The sequence below is a fragment of the Eucyclogobius newberryi genome, unplaced genomic scaffold, assembly GCF_026437365.1.
Source record: "Eucyclogobius newberryi isolate DKJ021-1_F unplaced genomic scaffold, fEucNew1.0.hap1 SCAF_16, whole genome shotgun sequence".
Taxonomy (NCBI): domain Eukaryota; kingdom Metazoa; phylum Chordata; class Actinopteri; order Gobiiformes; family Gobiidae; genus Eucyclogobius; species Eucyclogobius newberryi.
The window spans coordinates 24,143,344-24,167,618 of NW_027315790.1; the positions used below are offsets into that span (position 1 = coordinate 24,143,344).

General features: G+C 41.3%; 1 protein-coding gene across 3 annotated transcripts in view; it reads left to right on the forward strand.

The window, feature by feature from the left end:
- Positions 1-24,275, forward strand: part of rbms3 (RNA binding motif, single stranded interacting protein) — a 334,351-nt gene that overhangs the window by 110,177 nt on the left and 199,899 nt on the right. For all 3 annotated transcript variants that reach the window (XM_072448061.1, XM_072448062.1, XM_072448063.1), the window contains exon 3: positions 6,831-6,889. In XM_072448061.1, coding sequence (XP_072304162.1) covers positions 6,831-6,889 — 59 coding nt within the window. The remainder of the gene's footprint in view (positions 1-6,830; positions 6,890-24,275) is intronic.

Sequence of the window (24,275 nt, forward strand, 5' to 3'; positions counted from 1 at the left end):
CCCTTGAAAAAGAGTTGTCGATCTCGATGGGTTCTCACTTGGTTAAATAAAGGTTAAAAATCTGTAACTCCATCTCTGCTTTTCCTCCTGGCGTCCTGTCTGTCAGCGCTGCATAAAGGTGCACTATGTAACCTTCTTTTTAAGGTCTGCTTGTTTTTACTATAACCAAAAAACGTCCAATAAAACAGCATTATCTCTGTTAGCAGGCCGCCTCTACGCAGATCTGACCTGTAACCTGGCCTGGTGGTGCCGCCTGCTTGTCTTTATTGCGAGTGGTACATTCTCTGCAAAGCAATAACATCCCCATGAAGATTTGTGGTGGACGCTCCATCAAAAGTTACACATTACCCACATTTGGGTCCCCAAAGACTCACCGGGGTCCCCAGGGTTCTGAGAGAAGAGATCCACACTTGATTTAATGAATTTTAACGAAGGGGTTTCTCTGTAATGAAGTATTTTATATTGATTACTCTTCTTTAACATCTTTATTAACCAGAAATGTTCATATTTGTCCTTATTAGACAATAGCTTCTCGATATGTCGGAGACTGTTGTTTGGCCGGCGATGGTAGCATTGGGTAAAATAGGGGTTGCTGGGAAAAAACGACGTCGGGAACCGCTGCATTAACCTCTCAATCTGACTTCAAGTACTTCATATCCAACAAACAGAAAGTTCCTCAAACAGAACCGTAGCACTTTCTGTCCTTCCACCTCCAGCGTTACAACCTTTCGTTCCCTCAGTCAATCTCAAAGCGACGACAACCGCACCGCCGTCTTTCGCATTATTCTTATCTCCTTTCCTTAGACGCACTTATTTACCGCCCCCTAACAATGCCTCGCCGCCGTCACCGAAAGGTCGTGCGGTCATGACTTTGGCTCAGTGGCGGCTCGTTTGACCAGATGCTCAACTTTGTGTCCACATCCTCTGAGACCGATTTGCCCTTTTTGTTTATTCACACCAGCCCCCTTTCCGTCACCTTTCTTTCGACTTGATACATCTAAAGTTTCTTCTAATTCCCCCCGCCCTGAGCTTGTTCAGTATTCTAAATAGGACAGAGGATCCCAGCGGGTAGCGCACGCCTAAGATTGACCTCCATCTCAACTGCATAGCTTATACAGTAATGTGCCTGCCATTTGGACGTGTGATCTGCCATAAAACAGACAAGGCCAGCTGCCGCGCTTGCCTTTCCTCGATAGACTTATGCCGGATTTACAGCGACAAGGCGGCGGCGGCGTGGTATATACAGTTCAATATGCACGCGGTATGCAGAAACGCGGCTTTCATCCCATCTATTTTGTCATTTTCTGTATGTTTGCTCCCTGTACCTGCGCTTTATCTTTTGAAGTGCTAAGAAGCCATTTTGCATTCTTCTATCCTCCCGTTGTCTGTGCCACCGTGACACCTGTCTCTTGCATTACCATCAAAGGATAACAAAATGAAACACAAACGTACCGAGTTGTAGGTTATACTCAGCGTTTGTGACACCGTACTGTAGGCTTTTGCGCTTTTTTGTTTTCCTAAGCTGTCACAAATCCTCACTGTAAGAAAACAAGGATGACATATTGACACGTTTACCAATCTTGGAAAAAATGTGTTTGGAAGTGAATGGTGAATGTGCGCTTGCTGCACCTGCTCCTACATGCATACAAGTCCTGGATTTGCATTCCATACTCGGCTAATTATTTGTGCATAAAGAGACATAGGAGAGGTGATAAATGGGAGTCATTGTTCTCCATAGAGAGGTGTAGCTTTTGCACCTGCCACATCACATACACAGGTGCTGCTGAGACGCAGAACAGAACTGTGCAGAGCAACAAGAGAAAAGTGTTTTCCAAGTGTGATTTTGCACTGCTTTGTGCATTTACTTCATGTTGCAGTGAATACAATCTCTTTACTTTTTGAATTAACTGATGAATGGACAAAAGCATTTAATTTGTAGATTCAAAAACAAAAATGCTTTACTATATTTATTATTCTTTACTGACATGTCGTTCCAGTAAGGAAATGTTTTTCTGCATTTGAATCATCCTTCAACAAGGGCCACTTTTGGCAACAGTTTTTGTTTATTTTTCCACAAATATGCCACGTTTTAATCTGAGACTGTAGAGTCCAATACCTTGAACCTGTGGTGACTTGTGCTTAGTGTACACCGACGGCAACGTGGTCACTTAGTGATTAAAGTAATTAAAACCAATTGCACTGACCTCTGCGACACCGCAGTGGCCTGGAGCGGTGTTCAGGTAATTAGACGAGTGTTCTCACATGAAAACGCATTTAAAAAGCATTTATCAAAAACAGAGCGCAGTGCTCCGTAGGTAGTGTGACAGGCAATCTGCAAGTGACCCACATGCCAAACCCGCCTCCATAAGGTGCACAACTTCACTGATCCACAATCTAAATGATTTAGATGCAGTAGCTCGCACATTACAGCATAATAGCAGAGAACAAATTAATAGTAATAAATAACAATTCAAAATAATTAAAGCAGCCAAGTTTGCTAAAGATTCATTTAAAATAAGGTGTAACTATGCAGATTTCTTCATGTATATATAAGTATGTTCCATATGGACCCCCCGAGTGTAAAATAAAGATTGCTCGATCAGACAGGAGACGGGAGTACCCAGGGAAACCGAAGTACCCAAAACACATTCAGACTCAGCTGGAGTATCCAATCTCGATACAGAAAAGCCTCCTTGGCCCGAGAATCGAACCTGCGCCCCTTCTCGCTGTGATGAGAGAGTTCTGACCCTTTAGCCACCCACCATGCGTCTGGTTCCTGGCCAACTTTGCTCAGTCCAAACAGAGCCTTGCACGCACACACCCACACTCACACGTCACTCCTGGACGTCCTATAGAGCTGTCTGGTCCCTGCTCCAGCGCTTGGGTGGTCTGTCCATCCCCCAGCGTCATGACGACGTCCCCGCTCCTCTCTCCAGCTGCCCACACGCTGCAAAGAGCCTCTTCAATCTGCGAGCGGAAATGTAATCGCCGCGCAACGCTTCATCCAACACCACTCTATAAATGCACAGTGTCACTCGCTCGCTCTTGGCTCCGATCCGGACATGTCATTTTTCTGACAGCTGTCAATGGGACGACATGTTTTACATCCGCTGCGATTTGTCCAATTTCCTTGCCTTAAATATCTCTTAAAAGTCCTCTATTTTTGCATGCCGTTTCATATGTGGCGCATCGGTTGATTCTAGTTGATCTGACGTTGCATCAGAGCATGTTTGCCTTGGGATTGCTATTAAAAGAGGAGGAGGAAATGAGTACAGCGGCGGGGAATGGAGGGGCTGTAGCTGAGGCCGATTTGTGTGGAGAAGGCGCAGACCAGTGCTGTGGCAGATAAGAGGGCACAGACCAGAGAGTGATTGAAATAGGATTAGTGGAGACAGGCGCTGCGTCCCGGCCACAGAAGCTCAGTGTTGAACCTGCCACATCAAAGCCGGCTGCAGCTGGCCCAGTGCAGACACATGAACAGCACATCACAATATGTCTTTGTTATGGACGCCTTCACCTCCTCCTTCATCTCGTGGACCGCGGCGAGGACGCACTGACGAGCCATCTTTAACGCTTAATGAGGCGATTGCTGATGAGCTGGCTCCCAAGCGCTACTGTCCTCGTTGTCCCCAGAGTACAAGCAAACTTTTAATGACAACTTCTACTCTAATTTGTGCCAAAAGACACAGTTTAACAGTCTACAAGTACAAAAAGCACTCCCTCGTTTGCAGTTCACTAATAATGAGAAATGTTTATTGATTTAAAGCGACGCATGAACTGTTTTTGGTCAACTTTGCGGCTGAAAAACAGGAAGTCATGTAGAATCCAAACAGATGATGATTGCAAAATGTCCCACTACATTAGGGAGACGGTTCAGTTGGTTGTGTGTATAACTGGCTCCTTGAGCAAGACCCTTCACCCGCCTGTGACGAGTGATCAATGGTCGTCAAGTAGGTCATATTATCGGTAATATTGTGTTTTAAAGATATACAGAATCTGATATATTGTTATAATAAAACTGTCTCAAAATTCTTATATTCTTATACTTATATATTATATATATGATACTTATACTCAAAATATGATAAAAGAAACTGCATGATATTAGAAATGATTTTTGACAATTATTTGATTATATCAAAACGTTTTAGTCAAAGGCAAATTCTGAATAAATAAGGGAATTTGTGAAAAATCAGCACTTTTCATTTTAAAATACAGTACACCTTTGTGTTATTGTGATATATTTAGTTTGTTGTGATATTTATTGTTTTATTATCCAATTTTCTATTGTGCTGCTCTCGGGATCTTTCACAGATGTACTACATAGTGATATGTGTCCAATGTTCTGACTATTTGTAGATGTTTTACACATTGGTCAGATATCTAAACATCAACAAAAACAGCTAAAGACATGTTTTAAGCATGTTTATGGATCGCCTATATATATTCTGATAGTTAGATACTCAAACAAATGTGATTATATATTTCCAAATAACCCTAAATGTGACTGCCAGAAATGTATGATCTCATTTTTTATGCCTTTCCTAATCCACAGATGGGCAAAATGTCACATACGTTGACGTCCTGACACTCTCGCCGCCTGCCACTATAACACGATGTCTCCTCGTGCATCGCTTTCTATTTTACACCATTTTCCCCCAAAAACTATGCACCGCTGTTCCCCCGATTCCTCTCCGCACAGCTCTGATCAAACCAGCACTTAGCGCTCCTCCAGTGCTCGTGTTTGAGTGCGTCTCAGTGTGATCAAACATCGGCCCTCTTCTGTTGCCGTAGATTATGGATGCCTATAGCTGGAGAGGCCTGTTTATCTGCCGCTGAGAGAGAGAGAGCCAGAGACAATTCGCTGATTGGTGTGTGTGGCAGTTTCTATGCACCGTCCATATTTGTGTGCGGGCTGGTAGTTTTCAACTCTGGAGCTCATCAGTTCATATCCACCACCCGCCCCACCGCAGCGTGCAGTAAATAGAGTCTCCGCCACTGGTTGAGAAATGGCACAATTATCCCCTGCTGCTGAAATATGGGCCGGGATGCGCCGCTGCTGCTCCTGCATGTGCAGCTCGACATGGGCAGGGATGAGCCACACGGGGATAAAAAAGGGGAACTAATCAATATATATTTTAAGTCCCCTGATAACAATAATCAGAACTTGTTTGTGCAATTTGTCAGAAAAGTGATTTATATGTCTTTGTTGAGGTTTTAAGTGTTTCACGAATGTTAATGGGCAGAAAGTACCGTTATTTCAAAATAATAGTACTTGAGTTGAAGTAGAAGTGGTTCAAGAAGCAACTCAAGTACGACTCAAGGAGTATTTGGGGTAACTACTACTGGAGTAAGACGAGTAATTGTATGTGTGGATTTAGAAGAGCTGATTTAAACAGAACAAAAAAATAAATAACTAAATCTCAACTAATACGCTGAATACATTTCTGACCTAATATCTCCTGAAAATCGTTATTGAGATACTTCTTAAAAATATCGATGTATTAACAAATTCTAATAATTTGAGCTAAAGTAATTGGAAGAACAAAACAAAGCACAAACTGGTATTTTCAATGGAAAGTAAATATATAGTGCAGAAGTATATTTTTACTATTCAAGTACATGTACTACGCGCCTCTGATTGCTTCTAAAAGTAAAATGCAGAAATAACTTCATGGAATACTTTCCCACAATCATCCCATTTCAAGCTTCTGTTCTGCTTTTTGTGTGTATTTACTGTACCTTAAAACAGCTACTTTTATCATATATTGTAGACCACACTTTCCATTGCACATTGTGTCGTCGAGCAAGCCTCTGTCAGATGTACACTATACTGTCACTATAATGCGTCGTCGTTTACGTGAAAGGCTGTGCAAAGCTCCTCACACACACACAAACACGCTGCACCTACGGGATTCACGGGCAAAAAGAACAGGCAGATTTAGCTGAGACAAGCACGCGGAATAACTCACTGTCATTCAAACAGTATGGTCACTACGGCCGTGGGAATTAATAAGGCACTTTGCATGCACCGCGCCTGTCAGCTCAACCAGCCGGACTCAATGAAGGTGATATACATGTAGTTAAAAAAGTACAATACTGCCTTCTTGCCTGGCCTCGTTTCTATTGCCCGATTAAAGTGAAAAGGCAAAGATTATAGTCACACGGGGGTCTCAGTTTATGTTTGTGTGCCGCTGCGAACTCATGCAGGCAAAGAAAGTAAGTGTTATGGTGTCAAATATACTGTGTTTCATGTTCCACAGTATTGGCAATGTACATTCGGAATTCAATTTGAAGTGCAGTAAAGAATATCTAGAAAAATGCATTTTTCTACACATCTGACTGGTAACTTAAAGGCACAGTATGTAGCTTTTTAACAAAAGGATTTACCAAACGTTTGGAATCTCAACAATGCTCCATCCATTAAAATGAACACTCACGTAGATCATCCACGCACGTCTCCTACAGCTCTAATTAATCAAAGTTTAACATTTTCCCGCGTATTAATACTCACCCAAACGCTGCTTTAACCTGTGGCCCGCTCGCCGTGGCTCTCTGCCTTTAGACCTTTATAAAATGTTCAGTGACTCTGGGAAATGTCAGCGGGGCACACTTTGGTTTGAAGTCAAGCGTACACATAATGTTATTAACCTCAAGTGCTTTCTACTTCCAATGGACTCTGACATTTGGGCACTCTGCAAATTGTTGGTTGCAACTAAATGGCAGGGAGACGGGAAATAAAACATCTTCTCAGCACCACGGGACAGTAATTGCAGATGAACTTGTGATATTTGAACGTTCTCAAAATGGCTCTTCTCGGTCTTTTCCAGGTACGGGAAAATAGTGTCGACCAAGGCCATTCTGGACAAGAACACCAACCAGTGCAAAGGTGAGTGATTAGCGCCTTTTGTTTTGCTTGTAGCGCTTGTCGATCCAGAGGCATTGTCTTTTCATTAGCACAGCAGCAGACGCCAACTGCTTTACAGGTTGGCCGACAAAGCCCAGTACAGTAAATCAGTGCGAAATGAGTCTTGGAAAGCATCGGGAACACAAGTTGTATTGGTACATCTCTGTTCCTGAGCCAGAACACTCCTCTGCCTCGCTTTGATTTCTTGTTATGTCAAAGGAGGACAATTTGTGTGTGTGTGTGTGTGTGTGTGTGTGTTTTTTTTAACTGCAGTTTCTCGACACCACTTTGTCATGTCGGCGTACAGTAAACATTGACTTTTTACTGCGAATGGTCTGGGATCCATGGGTTTCAGGCGTATACCGGCGCTTCCTTCCTGATGTGATGGATTTGGCACGGCGATGGGGAAAGGTTGCCACAAAATCCTTCAAATCAGGACGGAATCATTTGCCTGAAACTCATGAATAGTTTCCAAAGTGATATATACGGGACCATTAACTGGCTAAATGGTCATAACTCGCCTTTAACCGGAAGCTGAAACCCATGAATAGACTTGGATGCGTCCCATTTTTGTTCCATTCTACGTTACTTATAAGATGTAGACCCAGAAAGTATTTTAGAATGTCCCGTACAGAAGTTTCCAAGTGATGTTGTACTTTAATCGTCTATGTTTTAAGGCTGAAAAGAGTTCATTTATTAATCACAATTAATCAATGATGTTAAATAATGTTTTTCTTAACTGTACACAGACTCCAGAATATGCCATGTCCTGAGAGAAGACATTTTATAACAGACAAAGCAAGAAGTAAAAGTTAAATTTGAGTTTTTGCTAAAAAAAATATATAATATAATGTATAAGTTGTTCCTTGTTAGCTTCATTTCGGTCAAATTATGTAAAAATGTCATATTCACAGGCTTGACGCGATCTAAACAACTAATTGATTCATCAGAAGAATATTTGCTGGATTAATCGATCACCAAATAATTTTTAGTTCTTACCTTTTTAAGTTGTTATTATGATACTTTTTCTTCAAATTCGACACAAACAGCCTTCAAAAACAAAACACGGCCGACCCCACGACCCTGGACAGTTTCTAACAGCTCAAACCAAATGCACGTTCCCAGTTTTACCATTCATAACTTTGAGCACTTGTAGAAATAACAAACCGACCAACCACCTTTGATCGACTTAAAGACACAGCCGGTTCTCCGCCCGCCTCCTCCTGGCTGTAACCGCACGTGGCGCTTTATGCCGTGTAAAGATGCTCTGAATGACAGAAATGAGGCCGTGATGGGGGGGAGAAAGATTAGTGTGCTGCTTGGCCCGCGGTGTCTGGCAGTGTCTGTTTAAGAGCTATTGAAGTCCCATCAATACTTTTAATTGCTTTCTGTGGGTTCCCAGGCGCTGAGCAGTGGCCTCTCAAGGTGAAGCTGCCTTTTTAACCCTGAGTTTATCCTGCCAGGCATGCTCCCGGGTCAGCCCGTGTGCGTTTTAGAGACACAGAAGAGGGTCTGGTGATCCGGACGGGCCCTTTTTCTGTGTGTAGTGGGCTATTAAAGACACGATCGGCCCATGTCCAAAGAAGGAATGTGTCCACAGGTCAGGACGGGGGGATTAGAGAGAGTGAGAGGTACGGAGGGAAAAGCAGAAAAGGAAGTGAGCCGTTCAAACATCAAACTTTAGGACTTTTATGGCACTTTTACCTGTCCCAAGCCTTGATGAGTTGTGCCAGTGAGAGCAAATGGTCAATGCTGAAAACACATAAGAAATAAGATAAGATTTAACCTTTATTTGTTCCACAATGGGGACATTCCAGAAGTGTCCCATTTGGGCTGAAAAAATGTGGGAAAATACTTAATTGCAATTTTTCTGACGAGCACTGCAGTTACAATTTGATTCACAATTTATGTTTCGATTGTAAAGATTCAGTTCTAAGTTCATGTCTTAAACCTGTCCAGGAGCATTTACATTTAAGAGAAGATGGAAATCATAGGGTTTGCTGTTTTTTTTTTTAGACGGGATAACTTGTTGTTTGCAAAGGAAATCATGTTAACACAATAATTACCTCCTTGTGATTGGCCAGTTGCAACTATTTAGATTATATTGCGACATATCATGCAGCCTTAATCCAAATCATCATATGATGGATGTGGATTCCATAGCAATCTGAGAAAACACACATTCTTCTGACTCTTTTCATAATGTCAAATTCCAAATGTGCTCTTTTGCCCGTGGGATCTGGTAATAGTTTGTTGTAATCCATATGTTCATTTAACCCGCTGAGTTAATGTTATGTTCTCGCAGTGAAATAGTGGATTCATAAAATAGTCTCCAGAACTCCTTGGCTCTCTCTCGGCGCGTTCACATCCAGCTGACCTGCGTCATGCTCAGCACAGGCTTAGCTCTGTGTTGTTTGGGAGACCATATTTCCCATAAGTCATTGTGCTGGAATGCAGCGCTGAGTTGTGCCAAAAAGCAAATATAAGCAGAAGTATTTTACGAGTGGAAAGGATGGGCCTGCTCCGCGCCCAGAGAGAAGTGTAAGATAGATGGACAGCGGTGAGGCAGGAGAGGAACATGAGAAACTGCACACATGAATCATTCTGCACAGCGGCCATTTTGGCTCCAGTCATAAGGAGCAGGTTGCACAAAGAGTGGAATGCACTACAGGGCATTCAGGCCATGCTCCAAGTCCCAATGTTATTGTAATATTTTAAGGAGTCATATTTAACATCGTGCCCCCTGTCGCTGACTGGGAATCATTTGGAGACATGGGGTTTTCAGCTACATGCAGCATACTGTAAATGATTGACATGTTTTTGGTTCAACGTCTAAAGAAAGACACATGGATGGAGTATTTTTAATGCATATTCTCAAGTCAAACATTTAACGCAGACACTATATGTGTAAATATATTTAATCGACTTTCAGTATCGATTGATTCATGCACTTTTGAGTAATCCATATCTCTGCCCACTTTTGTACAAAAGCTTTTATTCAAATTCAAAAGTGTATTCAAGTTTAGTTGTAGCACATGCTTTTTACGGTGAAATGAATAAAAGATAATAATAAAAATACTAATAATGATCTTTAATTTGGTTTGAAAGCGTCTTTCGGGACAGCCAAGGACACCTTACAATCAAACAAACAATGAACAATAAATGAAATCAAAAATAATAATATATGCTATAGTCTATTATTAAATGTGTTAAAAAAGCGTGTCTTCTTTCGTGTCAGTTCCGTGTCACGGTGGAGATGCATGTGTGAGATGGATGGAGCGTGTGTGGGTGGAGCATTTTACGGTGTGCTGGTCATATAGAAGAACACCTACACACAGCGTTGGAAAGAATACTTCCTGGCTTTGCTTACAGAATATGAATATATGAATAAGTAATGTATTTCCTAACATATTTCGTTACATGGTCCAATCGGAGTCGTGTATCGTGAATATTTAAAATACTTTCACTCTGAGTTTCATTATATTTGTTTCTAAGTGTGATTAAAACAGCTTTATGTTTGTTGCATCGTTCTTTATGCATTTATTCATCACTAATTAAAGAGGAGAGAAACAGCACTCTCACGCACTAAGAGCAGTGTTTTCTATTGTTCTCACTAATGCTGTGCAGCTAAATTGCGTGATGAAATAAGGCAATGTATTCCGTTTTTATATAGTAACTGCAGTTGTAATACCACCTAAAGAAAGCGGAATACAGTTACTCACAATGCGTTTTTAATCTTTTCTGTTCATGTTTTAGTCACTCAACTCAAACATGTGCATCAGCGCTTTGTCTCAATTAGACTAAAGAGAACATTTTGGAGGATAAATGTTACTTCATGTTCAGTGTCAAGACCTTGTGGCAGTGGACCATGGATCTATGCAGTGGACATGCATGTTTATAGCCGCTATGACGCATTAAGATAAGATAATCCTTTATTGTCCACACATGGGGAAATTTCATTGTTGCAACGCAGGTAGATACAGAGGAAAAGGACAGATATAATAGAAAAGGACAGATATAATAGAAATAAATAAAAATAAAATAAATAAAAACAAAAATAAAAACAAAAACAAAATAAAAATAAAAATAAAAAATCAAATAAAAACCAGCTAGCTTAAGACAAGATAATTCTAATAATAATAATAAATATAGCCGCAAGCGGCAATGATCGGCCCTCGCCACGCCGCCGCCACGCCGCAAGAGTCCTTTTATTACATCTACTGCTGAATCTGTGACGCTGTCACATCTTCTCCCCTTTGTTTTACCATCAAAAAGCAATTTTATTTTGAATTCTTGGCAAAATGTGCGGCTTTGCCGCACAGACACCGTGACTCTTAGAATAAAAATGTGGATAACTTTTGATGGTTCACCCCTGAAGATGAGTCTCACCAAATTTCAGGTTAATATGTCTAACGCCCTAAGAGGAGTTTGTGAAAGTCTAAAGTGTAAACATGTTTTGGCGATTTCCCCATTGGAATAATATGGAAGGTTTCGGTCATCGTTACGGCAAAGCCATAACAATTATGACATGGGTCTCATTGACTTTTTTGATGGGGATGCCAAAATTGAGTTGTGTGTCAAATTTCATATAATTTCGCAAAACTAAATATTTAACCTCCATATAAAATCTGTAGGGGGCGCTGTGGCTCCAAATTAATTTATTTCACTTCAAGTAGGTTTAGGGCAAAGAGTTTAACAACTGATTCTAATTTGACGCAATTTGGACTTTATCTGCGCAAACGGCAGAAATGTTAAATTTGGGAGATTTCTGAAATTCTTGCTACAGTTTGCGGCTTCGCCGCTCAGAGACCGTGAGAGGTATCAATGTAATTTGGATAACTTTTGATGTCCCACTCCTCAGTAGCATTTTCACCAAATTTCAGCTTTTTAGTGCCACCGCCCTGGGAGGAGTTCGTAAAAGTACGACGATTGGAAAAACTCCGAAGTCATGTTTAGCCATTTTTGAAGCAATATGGCCGACGTTTGGTTGGGCGGACGGCGTTGCCGTAGTAATATTTTTTACTTCTCTTGTCACCATCTACCTCTGCGCCAAATTTCATGATTCTACGATCAGATTTTTTTTGGGTCATTTCCCATCTCTCAATGCATTTTTGGTACATTTGGGGGCGCTGACGCGCCAATTTTTTAAATTTTAGAAAAAGGAAAGAGCCAGAATGTAGAGAGGCACGATTTTTAGAGGTGTGCTAATTTTTGTGACTTTTCGTCAATGTTCACTGGGTGAAAAATAGGGGGGTTGGTCCCGAGAAGAAGAAGAAAGAAAGAAAGAAAGAATAATATTCCGATGCGAAAACAATGTTTCCCAGTTATCAAATATCATAAACTATACATTTTCGGAAAGCGCTCGCGCTTTCCTACCTCATGGTGTGGGTCCCTGGTCACTGACGGGTACTTTCGATAATTTTGAGTGGGCTCCGCCCACTTTGTGTTTTTGGCCCTCTAAACAGTAATAATGTTCAATTTTTGCATTACATGCTTATATGCACGGAACATGCAAGAGATGGGGAACGTATTCGTGAGCTACTTAGCGCAAATGAGTGCTTTATGTAAAGTGCTCGTTTAGTGCGAACTTTTGCACGGGCTTCGCCCGTTTACAACGGTAATGTTCCATTTTCCTACAACTAATTAGTATGCACGGGGCGTGCATGAGTGGAGGAGTGCGTTAGTGAGTGTTTGGAAGTGGGCGAGCGCTTCGCGCTCGATTTCGTGCGCACTACGTGCGCACTTTCGCAGCCGTGCTTCGCACGGCCTTACAAGTCTAATAGGCCTCTCGCCAGCTTGTGGCGCTCGGGCCTAATAATGGTAAAATAAACATTCTATTTTCATCAGTTATATACAGTATTAGCTGCCAAGTCTGTTACTAACTCTATATAGTCTTTCGTTTTGACTCTTGCCGTCAGACGTCACCCCATCGTCTCAGAGCTCTTTCATTGTCTGCCTTTTGACTTGCATGTTCTGTATCCAGTATATGCTTCTCTGCCTACATATCCCTTTGCCTGTAAAGTCACCGGCCCGCATGCCTGCTCCCTTCTCCCACGCGCTTGAACACAAAAGGGCACAGGGAGACTAATCATCGCCAACTGTTGCCCTCCCCATCCGTCTGCCGAGGTGCTCTGAAGCTCTGGCGGTGCAGTGGTCGTGCTGGTCCATCAATCCTCTCCCTCACATCACAGCGGGTCTGTCTGACGCTGCTCTTCACTGCCAAAACCAAGCCAAGGAAGAAAAAAAATATCTTTATCTTCCAGCGTTGACTCGCTCTCGCTCACAGTACAGTAAGCTCTCAGGCGATGCATACGAACCGTGCGTCGAAAGGAGACAAGAAGCGTTCAGCGATTCAGAGGAGGATACAAATGTTTTAAAGGTTTTAGGACAGAGCACCTTGGGTTAGATGGCGCTCGGATCTTTGATACTGTAGATATAAAGCCTCAACTGCATTTGTGCTGTTTTAGTCCTGTCTTTATGTGCTGCTAGAGCTTGTGTTATACGGGAAAAAGACAAGGGTTTGCATTTAATATATACAGGCTTGTCTAAGATTTGAGGTCTTTTAGGTCTATTCTTAGCTGCCAAGTCTGTCAGCTCAAACCTTTTATCATGTGATTAATAAAAAACGTGTGCTGACATTTATTCACTTCAGATTCTGTTATTTAGTAGAAGCGTAGGGTTGTCTGGAATCAACAATACATTTAAGAGAGTCTATCATTATTTCCATCATGTGGTTTTGTGCAGAATGAATGATCAAAGCACAAAATGCAGTTAATTTTGAGGTGAGATCAGGTCGATTTTGCTGTAAATAATGGATCATACCAGTGAGCTGCTCTGTAAATGATCCGATTGCACTGCGCTGGTTGAATACAACTCGAAGCGCGGCGGAAGCGAGTGTTGGCCCGACTCACTCATTGTAAAAAATGTAAGAATTTTTTTTTGGGATCCTGGGCAAGGTGCAGGGGGGCCAAGTCTTAGACCCTCAATCGGAGGCTTCAGACTTGACAATTCTAAATAAGAAATGGAGCAATATGATGGCCTAAAACATTTATAAACCTCTGAAATAAAAAAAGCCCAAGATTCTGGTTCAAGAAAGTTGAAAGCGCTCCTGGAGATCTGTTTTAATATCTCTTGTTGGATATGGTTTAAAATGCTAGCTTTAATTTACCTAGCAACTTATGTTTGCTTTTGCTTCCAGAGTACGATATTTTCCGGAGTATAAGTCGCACCAGCCAAAAAATGCGTAATAGAGAAGAAAAAAACATAAATAAGTCGCACTGGAGTATGAAATGCGGTTGCAAGTGTGAAAATAACAAATACTATCACATATAAGTCGCTCCGGAGAATAAGTATTTAAGTATAAATAAAAGTATAAGTCGCACCCCGGCCAAAACTATGAAAAAAGGTGCGACTTATAGTCCGGAAAATACGGTAGTTTATATTCAACCACAGCTTTTTTTAAGTGAAGTACGTCGTGTTGTTCTTCTGCACTCGATGATTAATTCATAAAACGTTTGAATGCCGCCAATTTAATGAAAGTACGCTTAAGTGATTTAACTTATGCTCTGGTCAGCTCGGTGAGGTCAGTAAACGATCTGACAGAACTGGAGCAGTCAAACTTTGGACACCGAGAGTTGACATCACACTTAGAAAAGGGGACTTGAAGGTGACACCGGGGAGGCAGTGAAGAAAGGATTTTGTGAGCCAGAAAAAGAGGCTTGTTTGCTATTCTTGCCCACCAGAGTCTCCTAAACAGCGGCGGCTTTGGAATAAGTCACAAATGAGAACTGAGGAGTTTTATTTGTATTGCCAAAGCTCGCGGCGCAGGATATGACCTCAGACTTATTTCAGGACCTGAGTTTCCTCCGTTACCGCCAGCAGATAAGGCTCAGGACCAACTGGGGCTGTACCCGCGCCTCGCTGCAATGCGTTGTGGGTAACAGATGAGAGGAGGAGATAGTCCCTTTGCTGTGACCGGGCTGTTGTTCATTCTCTGCTCTTGTAACATGCATTAAACACTTGTATGGGCTTTTAACGCGCACGGGGCCCCACTTTGAAGCCGCATCTTGAAAGAATTACAGCGGCTCTCGCGCCATTATGTGGGTGACTTGATGTAACGCATGCTTCATTTGTCCAAGACCCATTTAGACGATCTTTGAAGTGGCCAATTATTTAATCGCAGTGATTAAAGGAGCGTCCATACGAGAGCGAGTATGTGTCAAGTGTAACTAGGTTAAAGTTGAAGTCAAATGTGCCTTACTGCTGTCAAATGGAACCACTTGGCTGCTGCTGCTATAGTTGGTCAGACAGTTTAAAAAGACCGTCAGAAACTGTACAACAAGGTAAGATCAGATCATATTTGACTTTTCAGAAACGCGTTCTCCCTCATTTTCAACAGAAATGGAAGTGACAGTTAAAGAGCAAACCCACAGGACCACGCACTGTCCAGTTGGTCATCTATTGTCCAAAGTTCAGAGAAAAAGCCTAAGAATTCATAGGCTCAGAAACTGAAAATACAAAAATCTTGTTTAGCCTGATGTTTTGTATTCAACATCTTTACATTATTTACTATCTAAGGTGACAGCTGGAACACAGGGAATGGCAGAAAAGGGTTAGTCTGACAATAACTGGCAGTGGAGAATAACCAGATGTAAATCAAATTGAAGCCTGGACGACTGTAGAAACTAGAACTAAACCAGATCTAAGCTAAAACCAAACCACGACCTTACGTTCTGGCACGAGGGGGTAAAGCAGGTTGGTGGAGTAAATTGGATAAGAGAAGGGAGCGAGTGCGCTATTGGTTTCTCATTAAAGGGCTGGGAAATAAACATTTGTCTATGTTGTACATGGTGTGGTGCAATTAAGCATTCCGTGCGCCGCCCCTCTGCCCTTTGAAAGTGAATTATGTGCAGATGAGGATCTGGACTGAAGACCGGCCAGCAGCGAACCTTTTCCAAATGCTTCTGTTCCCTCTAAACCATTCCAACAAGGCACAAGAATGGCAGATTGAGAGCGGGAGAGATAGCATGTGTCGCTAGCTGCTTGTGTTGAGTATTAATGAGTCTAATTAGCAAAAGCAGAGGAATAATCGCAGAGAATTGGACGCCTCGCAAAATGGACAAGAGACGACTTTGATAGCACTCTCGACCCTGATGCTGTCCACGGACCAAATGTCTTTCCTCAACACTGCCCCGTGAGCGCCGTCTTCGCTCCGCAGAGCCGCTCCAGCGAGTTTCATCTTGGCTCCTCACCAGTCTGATTGGCCGAGAGTCCTTGTAACTATGAGTCCATCCAGCTTTGCATTCCATGACCCTTTGTACCATTTCTACTTCCTTGGCTCTTTCTCTCTGTGCCTGTATGAAAGCTTTGATTATGAATAACTGCACTACTCTATACAATGAAAGTGGATTCAGTTAATTGCAAGACATAGGTTATTCCCTCCAGGATATAAAATTGTCTGCCAAAGAAGACATACATTTTTTATATTACAAAATAACGAGTCAAGTGTGTTTTGGCCTTGTGACTTTTCAAATATGGGCAACATAAGGTTTATTTAAGTGGCCATTGTGATCAGTAGAACCTTTTGCAGCCTTTTGGCATTTACAAGTACCATTTGGGCTAAACCATTTCTAAAACAGGTTGGGCAAAGAGTAAAAGAGCTCTATTAAAGTTGTACAATCTCATCCTATCAAATCAAAATGGCTTTTTTCGATCGGCGCAATGATCAAATGGCAAAATTTGCAACTGTTTAAGTAAAAAAAAATCATCTTTTTATGCAATAATCTGCTAACGCTTTAGTTTATAACTCTACAAACACATTCTGAAATGCATTGGATTCTCGTAATAGCTTAGTAGCTGATATGTCAGTCTGCTCCCAAATGTTACGGTTACATAATGTGAACCCAGTCTCAGATTTTAAAACATACATTGCAAGTCTAATCGCAGCCACTCATGCAGCGCTAATGTCTAGACTAGTTCCAAATCTTCCCTAAACCAAGAATATCAAAGGACTAAACCAGAGTTAAACCATGTCTACTAGAGTCTACTACCATACATCGTTCAAAAGCCACTGCCCTCCATCAAACATGTATAAAAGCTTGTGTGTATCTCTCTCTCCTCTATTCTCCTCTGCAGACACTATCTAAGTTCACTTCATAATGCACTCCCCGGCCCATAGTGTGTTGACAAATGCCCCGGAGGCCGCAGTTGGAAGGTGAGGAGGCGGAGCAGCATTCATCCCTTATCTCTGCCCTAACCCGGAGCCCAACCGGAGATCCACAATAACATGTGCGGCCCTGCGCTGACCCGCCGCAGCCTTGGCCCCTTCACATCCCCTGACTAATGATCGTGCCCTTGATTAGTTAAGGAAGGCATAAGGCATAAATCATAAACGCGACCAAGAGAAGAGAGCTTCGCTGGGGGCGGTTCTGTGGTTCCTCGTGAATGGGGAACAGATGCAGAAGAAAATATCCATGTGCCTTTTCAGAGCAATGGGACGCTTTATCTCGACCGGTAATATTTTCCGTTGGGGTTTACTCAGTGTTCAGAGGGGCCCCGGTTTTATTGATAAGGTTTTTGACTGAAAGGTGCACCGTGTAGCTCTTCTGCCACCTGCTTCACTACATGGAGATGTTTACTGCTTTGCCTGGAATGTTGCACAGTATTAAACTTATCTATTTTACATTTGTTGTGCTAAGAATACTTGAAAACATGCATTCTTACCGTGACGTCTCTATGGAGATGGATGGAGCCTTCGTGTAGAACATTTCTATCAGAAAAGTCACATAAAGTTACATAAAACACAAGCAATCACTAGGTTAATACAAAAACAGTGAATTGCCGTGAATAGCAAATGTGATGAAGGAAACATAAAATATACCAAAATAATGAACAATATACCAATTTTTCCACATGAACAGGGCTACAAAAAAGTTAAATATATGTAAATATGAATCAATCAGGCATAACAACTTGAAAAATGCTATGAATCTCTTCATCTTGGCACCTGTCAGTGGGTGGCATATATTAGGCAGCAAAATGAACATTTCGTGCTCAAAGTTCATGTTTTAGAAGCTGGAAAAATGATCAGTTTGTGGCGCAAGACTAATGGCACATTGTAATTTGTTGGGCATTTAGCAGGTGGTCATTATTACAGAAAAGCTTTACACCACCAATAGTTTTGATTTCATTTCTCTTTTGAAAGGCACGGATTTCACGCTCGACATTCGACCTGAATGCTACGGTATCGCAAAGAAAGAATACGCTAAGGAAAAGACATACTATTAAGTCTTTCTGAAGTGAAGAAAAGGCAGTAAATACTATAGGAAGTGCGCAGTCGTACTCTTTACAGCTCCGTTACATAGACATTCCTACATCGAGTCGTAGGCGAGAGCGATGCCTTTTCTTCCACTGCTGCTTTGCACTTGACATAATGCATAACTTAACTACTGAACTGCAAATCCACATCGCTTTTCCCTACTTGAACCATTACCATCCGAATTCTTCTTTCAACTGCATAACATAACAGCAGTCGTGTATAGAAATTATTTAAAATGTGTCCTTTTGACTTACATACTATACAGTGGGGAAATTTCATTGGTGCAACGCAGATAGATACAGAGGTAGATACAGAAGAACAGATCACTTATAGGAAGTCTGAAAAACACTTTCAGTAGAAGATCTCCTATAAATAAATAAAAACTCCCATAGACAAATAAATAAATACATAAATACATAAATACCATTGCATGTGATCCCGACAGTAATTGCACATGAATATGTGTCACGACAGCACATAGATTGCACATGAATTTCACAGTAATTGCACATACGACAGAATTGCACATCAGTATTAGGTTAGGTCAGTATTGCGAGTGTTCAGTACTAACAGTTTTTGTTATAAAGTCTGACAGCAGCAGGAAGGAAAGACCTACGGAACCTTTCCTTCACACAGCGAGGGTGGATCAGTCTCTCACTGAAGCTGCTCTCCAGAGCGGACAGAGTGTCCTGCAGGGGGTGACACTCATGGTCCAGCATAGATGTGAATCTAGCCAGGACCCTCCTGTCCCCCACCTCCTGCACCGAGTCCAGAGCACAGCCCAGGACGGAGCTGGACTTCTTGATGACTCTGTCCAGCCTCTTCCTCTCCCTCTCTGTGATGCTGCTGCTCCAGCAGGCCACACCATACAGGAGTCTCCTCAGGAGGTAGAGCCGACTCTGCTCTTCCTGTACAGTGCGTCTGTGTTATGAGTCCAGTCCAGTTTGTGGTTCAGATGAACACCCAGGTACTTGTATGAGTCCACTCTCTCAATGTCCCGTCCCTGGATGTTCACTGGTGAGGGGGCAGCAGAGTGGCGTCTGCGGAAATCCACCACCATCTCCTTGGTCTTCCCCGCGTTGATGAGGATGTGGTTCCGCTGACACCAGTCCACAAAGTCCTGCGCCAGTCCTCTGTACTCCGCGTCATCGTCGTCCGTGATGAGACCGATGATGGCAGAGTCGTCAGAGAACTTCTGCAGGACACAGCTGTCCGTGTCATGTCTGAAGTCTGCAGTGTAAAGGGTGAAGAGAAAGGGCGCGAGGACAGTGCCCTGGGGCGCCCCCACACTGCAGGTCCGAGTGTCAGACACACAGTTCCGGGCTCTCACAAACTGGGGTCGGTCTGTGAGGTAGTCCAGGATCCACTCTGCCAGGTCATACTCCACACCAGCCGTCTCCAGCTTGTCCATCAGGAGCAGCGGCTGGATGGTGTTGAAGGCGCTGGAAAGATCGAAGAACAGAATCCTCACAGAGCTGCCAGGCTTTTCCAGGTGAGAGAGAGAGCGGTGCAGCAGGGAGATGACAGCGTCCTCCACTCCGATGCCAGACCGATATGCAAACTGCAGCGGGTTTGCATATCGGTCTGGCGTCGGAGTTATACATACTATACAGTTACATACTATACAGTTACATACTATACAGTTACATACTATACAGTTACATACTATACAGTTACATACTATACAGTTACATATTATACAGTTATATCCTATACAGTTACATATTATACAGTTACATACTATACAGTTACATATTATACAGTTACATATTATACAGTTACATACTATACAGTTACATATTATACAGTTACATATTATACAGTTACATACTATACAGTTACATACTATACAGTTACATATTATACAGTTACATACTATACAGTTACATACTATACAGTTACATACTATAAAGTTACATATTATACAGTTACATGCGATACAGTTACATATTATACAGTTACATACTATACAGTTACATACTATACAGTTACATACTATACAGTTACATATTATACAGTTACATACTATACAGTTACATACTATACAGTTACATATTATACAGTTACATATTATACAGTTACATACTATACAGTTACATATTATACAGCTACATACTATACAGTTACATACTATACAGTTACATATTATACAGTTACATATTATACAGTTACATACTATACAGTTACATACTATACAGTTACATACTATACAGTTACATATTATACAGTTACATACTATACAGTTACATACTATACAGTTACATACTATACAGTTACATACTATACAGTTACATACTATACAGTTACATATTATACAGTTACATACTATACAGTTACATATTATACTGTTACATACTATACAGTTACATGCGATACAGTTACATACTATACAGTTACATATTATACAGTTACATACTATACAGTTACATACTATACAGTTACATGCGATACAGTTACATATTATACAGTTACATACTATACAGTTACATACTATACAGTTACATGCGATACAGTTACATATTATACAGTTACATACTATACAGTTACATGCGATACAGTTACATACTATACAGTTACATATTATACAGTTACATACTATACAGTTACATACTATACAGTTACATACTATACAGTTACATACTATACAGTTGAGTGTGCAGCATGTTTCATTTTTGTCACAAGAAATCAAGGCCAAACAGACTTCAGCAGCGTTGTTTTGGAGCTAAAAGCCACATTTAAAAGGTGAAAAACTGTAATCCTAGTCAAAATTTGTCAAAAGATTTCATACTTTTATCTTTTTTTGTATTTGGAGAGTGTTTCATGCATGTTTGATCTTGGTTGAGGGGCCTTTGCTCTGCTGCCGTCCACAGTCTGCACGCTCCGTCAGTGCATCACTCTGTTTGATCAAGTTTAGGCTGTCAGAAATCAGCTTTGCCATTTTGAGTCCATTAACGCATTTCTATTAAGTTGCTTTGTGTGTTTCATGTACGTGTGACCTTTGTTTAACCAGGTAAAAAAGTAAAAAACAACATTGAGATCTCTTTTTCAAGGGTGACCGGGGCTTACTGCTGCACACCGTTGCACTCAAATAAAACCATTGTACGAGGTTAAAATTGCTTTTAGACTACATTTAAAATTGTTCTGTTTTTTTATATTATTTTGTTTGTTTAATAGAGCAACAAAACATTCAAGAAACCAGCTCACACAATATGAATTTAGTGAATTAAAAGTGCACTATGTAACTTTTCTGCTGGAGGTTTTGCCACTCGATTGTGATGTTTTTGCTGAAATATTACAATGTTTTATTATTCTATTTTGCATTTGTTCAGCTACAGTTGCTTGTATTAATAAACAAAAACCGTGAACACATTCTTACAGTGAACAGGCTCGCCCCTCCACAAATCTGACCTGTAATTGGCCTGATAGTGACGCCTAAAATACATTTTCTAGTCATTTCCACTTTTAAATTGCTTCTTGTTACACTATCCTAAGTGTCATGTCTAAATGGGTTGTCCTCACATTATTTTAATTACAATAAAAACACAGCTATTAAAATATGATTAAAGCAGTTGTGTTCCCCATCAAACACGCCGTAATTATTTTTAATTCCTGGTCAGCGTTGATTTGATGCGCGGTTAGCTGTACACAGTGATTAATATCCATTCTCACTTGGGCGTGTGTCTTCGGCGAGTGTCTGATGCCGCGGGTGTCGTTTTAACAACCTCTTGACAAGTAATTAACACCCTTCAGGTCTCAAACCCTTTCTGGAGAGCCCTTAACTCCAAACACATTTGACTTTGAGATTACAAGCCCACCACGCCACTGCCAGCTTAGCAATGATCCACTTACAAATACACCACTAGTCTTGACAAAATTATCTGCCTGTTTAAATCTCCAAATGCAAAATAAAATAAAAAGAGATAATGTTGTATTCCCCGAGTGTTCAGAGGTAACGCTGGAAGCAAGGTCTGCAAAAAGCTCACATTTCTTGTACAGAATGTTTTAATGGGTACATTCAAATACCCCGGTGTGGATGGGAACATAACTGAGGGGCTTCTCTTCGATGAAAAGCACACTATTTAAAACGGCGTCTTAACTGTCGTGCTGAGTTCAGAGCTGAGAGTGTGGAGCGAGCCATATGTTTGCATTACTGCTGCGGCGATGAGCGTGAAAGGCAATAAACCAGTCCGTTTTAAAAAAAGGAGGGCTGATGGTTAGAACAAACGGTTTTACAGCAATTTAAATGTATTCTGAATCTCTGGTAAAAAGGCACTGAGCAGGGGGTGGGTTCTTTTAAATAGTAAAAACATATTTACACTGTACCGTATTTTCCGCACTATAAGGCGCACTGTCAATGAATGGTCTAGATTCGATAATTTTTCATATAGCGTACTTTTCGGACTACTTTTTCATAGTTTTGGCCGGGTGCAACTTATACTTATATTTATACTTCTATAATTATACTTATACTCCGGAGCGACTTATATGTGATATTATTTGTTATTTTCACACTTGCAACCACATTTCCTACTCCAGTAAAACTTATAATTGTTTTTTTCTTCTCTATTTTGCTTTTTTTGGCTGGTGCGACTTATATTCTGTTGCGACTTATAGTCCGGAAAATACGGTACAAGGCACATTAGACGAAACCAAACATGTACCACACAAAATCGCTTCGAGGTCAGTAAGCACAACCAGAATTAATCCATATTTAAAGCGCACTGGATTATAAAGCGCACTGCCGTTTTTTGAGAAAATTAAACGCTTTTAAGTGCGTCTTATAGTGCGGAAAATACGGTAAAATAGATTTCGGATTGAAAACAGAATATTGTATTCAAATAAAGATTATGGCAACTGCTCATCCCTTCTCTAATCTTGTCTAAGGTTTTTCAGTTTACAATTTTTTTTTTTATATATAAATAGTATTGGTTTTCCATAATATCTCAAAACTTGCAAAATACCATTGATAGGATTTCCCTTGCCAGATGATTTGGACATATAAAGAATGAATGTTTGAATGTTATCAGTGGTGAGAGCTTCTTGACAGGAGGAACTAGAGGAAGACCACAAAGATACTTTAAGTTGTGAAAAGTTAGTCTCTTTGACCTGTGATGAAATGTCTCCCCAACAATGCCCTTTACTGTATATTCCACCAACAACTTCCACGATGTAGAAACAGTTTATGTTGTTTTCCTCTCTTGTCTGTGGTCATATTGTTATGCTGTATCGCTACAAAAAAGTACTCATAGTTTTATAATATTCTCACACACACCGTCACAGTGGGCCAATTTAAATGCCAAGCTTTTTTTTTTCCGAACAGCCATTAATTCTTAGCCTAATATGCAGTGCTGTATCTGGAGCTCATTTATAATACTCACAGCGATATTGGATAAGGAATGGCTTTTTTCTGCCCTGTGTTCAGTTTGTCTTGTGCACAATGAGCTGCCACTGGCCCCGCTGGCCCGGAGCCCTGGCACGGCGCCCCGGCCCACCCCCACTGCAGCGCTCTGACAAGGACACTCCTCCACCTGCAGCCAGGATGACAAGAAATACAATACGGCCAATAGGCGGCTGCTCCGGCCCGAGACCAACGCCGCGGCCATAAATCCATGTAGCTGGGTTGATAAGTTAATTGCCTGTTCTGCTATCTCCACACCAGTGTCTAATATAAAAAGAAGCCTCCACCGGAGTTATTTCACAACAAATGGGGGCTGTCGGGAAGCGCGCGGCAGCCATGACAGTGAGGGCATAAATAAGGGGTCTTTATTCCTGGGACTTCATAGAGTGTGTGCATGAGGAGAGATAGACTTTGTATGTACCGGGGCAAAACAGTGCGACTTTGGCTGGCAATGCATTGGAAATCATTGCACTTAGCCGTCCATTAGAAGCCCGTATGAAATGTAGTGGATTTAGGATCGCGACCAACAGGGCGAGTATGTTTACTATTGTGTATGCAGCATTTTGCAAGTGCAATTTATTTCATATATTCTTGTTTTCTTGCATTCTTGTATATTTTTTTTTAAATGAATATACTTCTTTTTCTTGCATTCC